At 44.5% G+C, this 8194-nt stretch overlaps 1 protein-coding gene across 1 annotated transcript; it reads right to left on the minus strand.

The window, feature by feature from the left end:
• Positions 1-1192: 1192 nt before the first annotated feature.
• LOC123048644 (putative DUF21 domain-containing protein At1g03270) lies at positions 1193-4189 on the minus strand. Its single transcript, XM_044471700.1, has 6 exons — positions 3983-4189; positions 3279-3894; positions 2994-3205; positions 2854-2920; positions 1604-1687; positions 1193-1520 (listed from the first exon to the last, which is right to left on the minus strand). The coding sequence occupies exons 3-6, from the start codon at positions 3188-3190 to the stop codon at positions 1377-1379; spliced, it is 492 nt and encodes a 163-aa protein (XP_044327635.1). The 5' UTR covers positions 3191-3205; positions 3279-3894; positions 3983-4189; the 3' UTR covers positions 1193-1376.
• Between the last annotated feature and the right edge of the window lie 4005 nt (positions 4190-8194).

An 8194-nucleotide genomic window follows, 5' to 3' on the forward strand; every position in this document is an offset into this window, starting at 1 on the left:
TCTAATTATGTGCTAATAATATAACAAAACTACACAAGCTGGGGGGTATGGCCTGGGTTGGCCCTAAGGGAGGGGAGGGAGGGGGGGAGAGAGAGAGAGAGAGAGTCAGTCCATTGAAAGGATAGTGACGAAGTCAAGGTTGACCAAAAACTAAGCACCTATATGATTCGAGAGTGTCCCTATAAAGGCATAACCAAAGTGTATCTCATGACACAATTGAAATATATGATTTGAGATCAGCACTCAATGATCCAACAAATTAGATAAAATGCATTAAAAAACATATCTTCTTTGTGTAAATAGCTAGCCTTCACTAACTTATTTCTCTCAACATGTAAGCATGGCACCTCATCATGCAACGTGCATGGGAATGGATAACCTCAACATGCAATCTAGATTCGGTCGTTGGTATCTTCATACCTAGTTCAATCTCGTTACCGGCAAGTCTCTTTACTCGTTCCATAATGCATCATCCCGTAACTAACTCATTAGTCACATTGCTTGCAAGGCTTATTATGATGTGCATTACTGAGAGGGCCCAGAGATACCTCTCCGATACTCGGAGTGACAAATCCTAATCTCGATCTATGCCAACCCAACAAACACCTTCGGAGATACCTGTAGAGCATCTTTATAATCACCCAGTTACCTTGTGACATTTGATAGCACACAAGGCATTCCACCGGTATCCGGGAGTTGCATAATCTCATAGTCAAAGGAATATGTATATGACATGAAGAAAGCTATAGCAATAAAACTGAACGATCATTATGCTAAGCTAAGGGATGGGTCTTGTCCATCACATCATTCTCCTAATGATGTGATCCCGTTCATCAACTGACAACACATGTCTATGGTTTGGAAACTTAACCATCTTTGATTAACGAGCTAGTCTAGTAGAGGCTAGCTTTACTAGACATGAGCCATACCTACAATTTCCAGTAATTATTTTTTCTTTCTCGAGACATCCGGCAGCAGTAGTTCAAGTCCCAACATACAACAGCGAATAAATAAATAGAACTACATGTTCGTTCGGAAGAGATCTAAAATTTGTGTTAGCTCAGCATATACAAACCAACAAGGTCGCTGAAATGGAAAGCAAAGCAGTAATGGATATCTATGATAACCCAAATACCAGCTATGATGGGCAGGGCTAAATAAGAATAGAAACAAGAAAGCACTTGCACGCATGTTACCAAAATCTCCTAATTAGAGAAGTGTAACCAAAATATCACTTCATGACCTTGTCCATCAACAATGGCACCAAAGAGCAGTGAGCCCAGGCCTCATAATAATAGTCTAATTCATTGGAATTCAAAATCTAGGCCACTGGATAAGCTTCAAACGATTATGATACAGTACAAATTAACACTTTTCTATTGAGTAATGTGACTTTGCTGATTTACCTTCCCAATAGGGTAAGCAATAGGATAGGCAATGAACATGACGATGCGTACGAGCCAAACAAAGCTAGCACCCACTGCCAGCCCATACCTGGTACATATTGCTTGAGGTATAACCTGATTGTCGAAATGTGATGATCAATCAGATAATCTATGGGCCGGTAACAGAAATATAAATGCTTGGACATAAGATGCATTACCTCCCCAAAGGCAAGAACAAATGTCACTGACAATATAATTGCAAGAACAGGATTGAAAATCCTGTCAAGGAATATAGGGAGAGCCTGAAAAGGCCGCAAAGAAGTAAGCAGAAGAGCCACTGATTAAAACAAAAAACACGAGAGAAGAATGGATTCTCTGTCTACAAACAGCTCAACAATTCAGAAATGAAGTACGGGGAAAAAATGGACATGTGCCAACTAAACTAGGAGAAAGTACCACGCATGAGGTGGGGAAAAGTTTGCAAATATTGATGTTGAAGATCCTTAGTGCATAGCTGACCAAATATACCCACAGGACAAGCGAAGATACTGACATGAATGTTATGAAATAACTTAGCAGTTAGCACTGTGGTTATTGAATTCTAGGAGTTTAATTGTCAGCTCATAGCCTCATACTATCCAGTTTACAATATCAGTCCTCTCTCATGCAAAATATTGGCATTGCATGTTGTCCAGCTTGACATGATTAAGAAATTCAGACAAGTGTCATATTAGCAACTTAATCACAAGTAACAAACTGAACATATGCTCTGTTAACTCAATGAGTAAATTTTATAGCATAACAATCCTAATAGAACTCTACAAGAAAATCCTCTTGCTTCAAAAACTAGAATGAGGGGCTCGGTAATATGTTAATTAATTTAACTATGACATAATTCATGTGTACTTGGGGATCTGGGGTATTTTAAAATGGTTGCACACAAAATTTTGGAATTCAGTTTCTTAAATCTAATTAGCAACACAACCCTGTCAAAGGAAGAAGAAAAAAAAAGTAACAGCTAAAGAAACATTATTATCCTTCCGTGTCCTCATTCTCAGCATAGCCTTCTCATGTATTTAATAAACCATTTTCAAACTTCAGCTACTCCTTTAGGTTTTCCACCTCCGACAGTATGAACTTCCAATGTATGATCTCAGACACATGACACCAACATGTTGTTGACCCTTTTAACTAGGACTACTATTGAAACCAAAAAAAAGGAACTAACTGCACAGGGCAGTTTCAACTCATAAATGGCTTCTGGAGTAGGGAACACTTGATAGTATTTCATTACAAAAGCTTGATATCAATCTTTCAGAGTAGTAAAACTAAAGAAACCACAACAAAACACAGACCACATCCTGGCTTCACTACAGAAGTAGTGAGCTAAGCTTGAGAATCAAATAGAGAAGTAAACGTTGCCGATCCGACAACCATCTTATCATAGATAACACGAAAGTTCTTTTACCTGGCATAAGACCAAGAGGTGATGCATGATAGAAGAGCACTCCTCAACGCTAGCATTCTCTGAGGACCTACTTTGAGTTAATATAATTAGTTTTCAAATGTAAATGATGAAGTAGTTCTGAAGTAGATAGTTGAGCTTACTCTTCAATAGCAGTCTGCTCTTTGCCAGATGGCTGGGCACTGAAGATAGATGCGGGACATCTGAATAAGGGAATCCTCCATTTGAGCATAAGTTGGTCACTTCTGTAGGCTCCTCTTTCAGAGATCGCTTTATCTTCCAAGTAAGATGCGTTGCTGCAGTTCTTTAGCAACTTATTAAGAACCCGTGAAATTCCCATTTTCCATAGCAATACCTGAATAAAGAGAAAATGAGAGAGGAATAGAGAAACAATATACACAGGTCATGAATAATAAAGAACCTCTCACCTTGCCATTTGGATGTTTTGAAAATTTTGCAATGAACTTAAGTAACTGATGCACCTGGAAACAGTGCAATTAAACAATTCAGATTCATGATGCTGAGGGCTATAAATGAAGAACTAGATTTAGGGGGAAAGAAGAGCTCATTCAACCAAATATAGTACCGGTAACTAAACGAATGTGCTTGTTTGTTACGACAACTAGCACACAAGTAGAATTACAGTTCCAAAGTTTTACTATTACTAGTCAACAATGATTCTGGCCCAGAGTTAAATGCCCCATACATAGTAGAAAACAGGGGCACTACAGAGAGGACCATCTGAAATAAACACGGACAAACCCACAGACAGGTCAGGTTCCCCCCAAGAAACTAGCAAGTTTTCCAGAAGCAAGCCAGCTTCTGTTTGCATGAGGCCAGCATTTAAATCATTTTCTCAGTGCCACCTCAATGGAGTTGATTAATTAATATGTTTGAAGTTTGAACCATATATAAACCTCAAGAACAGAGAAAATGAAATAAAAGTGGTCTTCCAGGACTATAGTGCGTTTGGTGGTCAGAGTTGGCTGGCGCGCAATGCAGAGAAATGCAGCAGCAGAGACACTCACTATGACCCAACAATATCTACATAAAGAAACAAAAGTGAATGAGTTCCAAACACTAAAAGTTAGATGACAAAGGATGGCCTAAACTGGAAGAAATGATCACCCACAAAGCGCTTGTTCTCTCCCACATAGGCTGCGAGGTCCAGAAACGGAATAGGGTCGTACACGAACTCCAGAAAGCCATCTTGGATGTCAGCCACTGCTTCCACAATAGTGTGGCAAGCGACACCATGAATCTGGTCAGAGTGTATGTGTTGCCGTCAGCCAATAGCGCAGCTTTATGCTCCAAGTCATCCTTTCCTATCTCAGCGTACATAGCATTTCCCTGCATAAGCACAAAACATGGTCAAGACGACATGGTCAGCTGCATGAGGGTGCATGAAAGTTTACCTTGTTAGTGACCAGAACCATATCTACATGTTGCACCGGACCAGTGTCGGTGCCACCGCGGTATTCCCAGAGGTGGGAGACATGAACGCAGACATTCCAGTTCTTCACTCCGGGTTTCAGTTCCGACAGAGCATGGTAGGCCATCTGAAACACCAAGAATCTTATACAGGAACGATAAATAAGGTGAGCAGGCTATATGAAGACAACAACATTATTCAGAGCCAAGGTGCAAGACACAAAGCAACGCAGGGGGGATTAAGAGACTATAACAACAGAAAAGTATGTACACCACAAAAGTATTTACAGAGGCTGCGTGACAGCCTATGGAATCGCCTGGATGTTTTTGTTGGGAACTTGGGATCAAGCGTACCCACACACAGCAATTAACAAAGGCCCTAAATTTCCAAGGCATGGTGGGAATAAAATTGACAAAAGCAGGGAATTCAAAAGATTTGTTCGAAGTAATAACTTGTGCAATGCCTCCGGTACTAACAGCACAGTTGTACGACCACAAGCCAGATTAGCGAGAAGTAATAATCTTTACCTGCTCGTCCAAGCAGCAGAGACAAACGGGATCACCCATGCCCCCGCCTGCTGAACTTCCGACGAAGACCCTTGGGGTCGGTTGAGTAGTGCAGGCTCAGAAATCTGTGAACCATCTGCAATGTCAGCCCCAGAACACGCCGTGACGACGCCGTGGAGAAATCTGCGGCACACCGTGCAGGCGAAACTGAATCTGCTGTTTCCCCAGGGACGAGGCTCACCCTGCACCTGCGAACACAAAATCCGAGCGTTGTAACCCTAAATCTGTAATCGAGAAATTGCAATGGGGGAAAAACAACCGAACCTGCTCTGCTCCTCCATGTCGAGGCACTCTATTGGGGGAAGATTCGGAGTTGAGCACGAGGATTAGACAGAACCACGGAACCAACAAAATAACACAAGAGCACGAGTTCGATTGGGGCAAGAACACAAGAACACGAAGCACAGTCAACCACAACACAGACCAATATCACTCCATCGCACATATATATAAAGCAGTGACTGCAAAATACGTCTCCTTAACGGCAGTTTAAGGGTACAAAACGTCCAGCAACCGAATTAACACGAAATCGACATCAGTCACATCCCGGAACGCGACCAGGGTCTAGGGGAGGAGGGGGGAGGGGGAGGGGGAGGAGGGGGGGCATAGGTTGTCCACGCCGATTCAGTTCTTCGCCGGCTTCTTCGCCGCGGCCTTTCTTCTTTTTGCGGGCGGCATCCCTCTCCACCTTCAGCTTGTGGGCCGCGCAGGCGATGTCGTCGTGGCCCAGCGTGGTCTTCGCCTCCACGAGGTTTAGCCCGCATCTTGGGCACGGGTGTTCCTGGGCCTTGGCCTTCTTGGCCCTGCTCGCCTTGCCCATCTGTGGTAATACGAATCCGATTGTTGATTAAAATCTAATCCATCATGAAACAGTACAACGTAGCAATTGTAGATGCGGATTTGGCCAGCACTCGAAACAAAGCAAGCAAAAAAAAAACATAATTCACACATGCGTGCACCAGATCTGATATGTGCACGTCTAAATGCAGGAACGGAACATGAACGGGGTGAGCACATCCCAAACTCGAACGGCACAGACGCTAAACGGGCACGAATTTCACATCTGAAGCTACCCGAGACCCCTGAACTTTCACGATCCAGCAGCAAAAAAAAAGAGAAACCCCATATACGCTAGGCTACGCATCGTGACCAGGTAAAGGAAAAAAAGAATCGCCAACGAACCACCTGCGTGGGCGTGGAAAATCGAAATGCACCTGCACCACCGGCTCGAACCAAACAACGACGATAGGGTTAGGCTGTAGCACACGCGAATCAAAACTCCAAGGAAAGCAGCACAACGCAGATTTAAGCCAACGCGACATGCGCATCACGATCCAGAACCAGGAAACCGCGCACACACACACTAGCATGATCATCGACGCACGCATGAACACAGGGAAACAGATCTGACCTTCTAGGTCGCAGCGGGCGTGGTGCGCCTCGAGGGTGGTGAAGGGCAGGTGTGCGCCGCACGGGGGAGGAGTTTAGTGTGAAGGGCGGTGGGAGAGACGAGTGGCCGGATACCGCGGGATGGCCTATTTAACGTGCTCGGGGGAATGAATAAACTAGTCTATCCCAGTCCTCTTTAACAAAGACTGTGGCCGCATTTACTCCATAATCCCCTGACGACTGTGGCCCACGTGATCAGTCATTAAAGTCATGCCAGGGGGAGCCCGTGCGACGCTTGCGCCTACCAACTTGAGGCGCAAGTTGGTCACTGTTCCAGGACGGCATTGGACGAATGGCAAAATGCGAAAATAAAATGTGTCCTGAATTTTTTTTTTCTCAACGCAAGTTGCTTAGTTTCCACCTACTTGAATACTGTTCTTCTGTGATGGAATGAGGTTCATGCGTGTGTGAGCAAAAATAAAACAAATTCAACGCTATGTAAGGCTTGCAAAAATCTCTCTCCAGAGCATTTTGAATGTTGTTTCTTCACTAAACTTTTCATGCGGGTGAAACATTCAACGATGTTTGTCATATAATAAAATCAGATTTTTTTTCAAAAAAAAAGTATTTTCCATTTTACTGTTCATCCAAGCGCATATGCACTCGAGAGCAGAATGGTACATAAGGGCATCTTCAAAGCGGACCCTCAAATAACCCGCAACCCTCCAAACCGATCGGCCCGTACGCACTTTAGGATCCAACGATGTCCCGCATCGGTTCTCGGACCAGTCCAGCTGCCCGAAATCCGGCAAAACAGAAGCAAGCCAGGGGGCTTTGCGGGAGTCTGGACCTCGCCACGTAGGACTCCGGCACCCCCGGACCATCCAAAAACCACACCCTGATCCCGCGTCTCCATCCTTTCCCCTTTCTCTGTGTCAACTTCCTTCCGCTCTGACGTCACGTCGCCGTTGTACCACTCGACCAGACTACACAATGCCACCGCTCCAACAGGTCGCCACACCACTTGCATATGCCGATGTTTGACACCTCTCGTCCGTCCGTCCCAGCAGATGCCATCCGTGAGATGGAGACCACGCCCGACAAGTGTTCGGTGAAATGCCCGTGCTAAAATTTTGAGAATTTTTCTTCCTCCTTTGAAGCAGTGGATTCGGACATGGAGTGCATCTATCAGCACTACATTAAGTCGCCCCACTCCTCCAAAGTGGAGGATTATGCGGATGAAACAGTGATGATGTAGTCGTTCATTCCAAACGTGGTGCGTGCGAGATAACATGTTCTCAATTTCAAGGGATCAATCAACGGTCATCGACTGCTGAACCGGATCAGGGCACGGGGGCATTTGACGCTTTCGAACACGGCACGAGGGATTTTGACGCTTTGCCCCCGATGCCCTATCCACAGACAACTTTCGACTGTGCTTTCGAATGCACAAATATGTGTTTGATCGCCTCTACAATGGCGTTCGGAGCTGCGATGAGTATTTCATCTTGAAAAAGGATGTCATAGGAAGAATAGGATTCGTTGGTTACCAGAAGTGCACGTCTGCATTGTATATGCTTGCATATGGCACGACCGTGGACTCATGGGACGAGTAGCTCCAGCTGTCAGTGAGCACATGTGGAGACGCCATGGTCAGATTTTCTATTGCGGTGGTCGAGGTGTTTGGACCTCAGTACTTGTGAGAACCAACTATTGCAGACACTGAAAGGCTCATGACACTCTCAGAAGCCAGAGGGTGGTCAGGTATGCTCGGATCTCTTGATTGTATGGACTGGAGATGAAAGAACTGCCCAAAAGGCTCTACAAGGGAATGTCAATGAGCATGAGTACAATATGGGATACTATCTAGTTGTTGGTATCTATCCTCCGTGGACAACCTTGGTCAAGACCATCTTTGAGCCAGTTGGTTAGAAAAGAATTCACTTTTCCCATATAC

This window comes from Triticum aestivum, chromosome 2D, assembly GCF_018294505.1.
Source record: "Triticum aestivum cultivar Chinese Spring chromosome 2D, IWGSC CS RefSeq v2.1, whole genome shotgun sequence".
Classification (NCBI taxonomy): domain Eukaryota; kingdom Viridiplantae; phylum Streptophyta; class Magnoliopsida; order Poales; family Poaceae; genus Triticum; species Triticum aestivum.

Excerpts from the sequence above, each read along its gene's own strand:
- LOC123048644 (XM_044471700.1), bottom strand. The coding sequence starts at position 3,190 with ATGGGAATTTCACGGGTTCTTAATAAGTTGCTAAAGAACTGCAGCAAC. Across the intron at positions 2,921-2,993 it reads GAGCAGACTGCTATTGAAGA|GTCCTCAGAGAATGCTAGCG; the intron begins GTAAGCTCAACT and ends AACTCAAAGTAG. Across the intron at positions 1,521-1,603 it reads TTGTTCTTGCCTTTGGGGAG|GTTATACCTCAAGCAATATG; the intron begins GTAATGCATCTT and ends TTCGACAATCAG.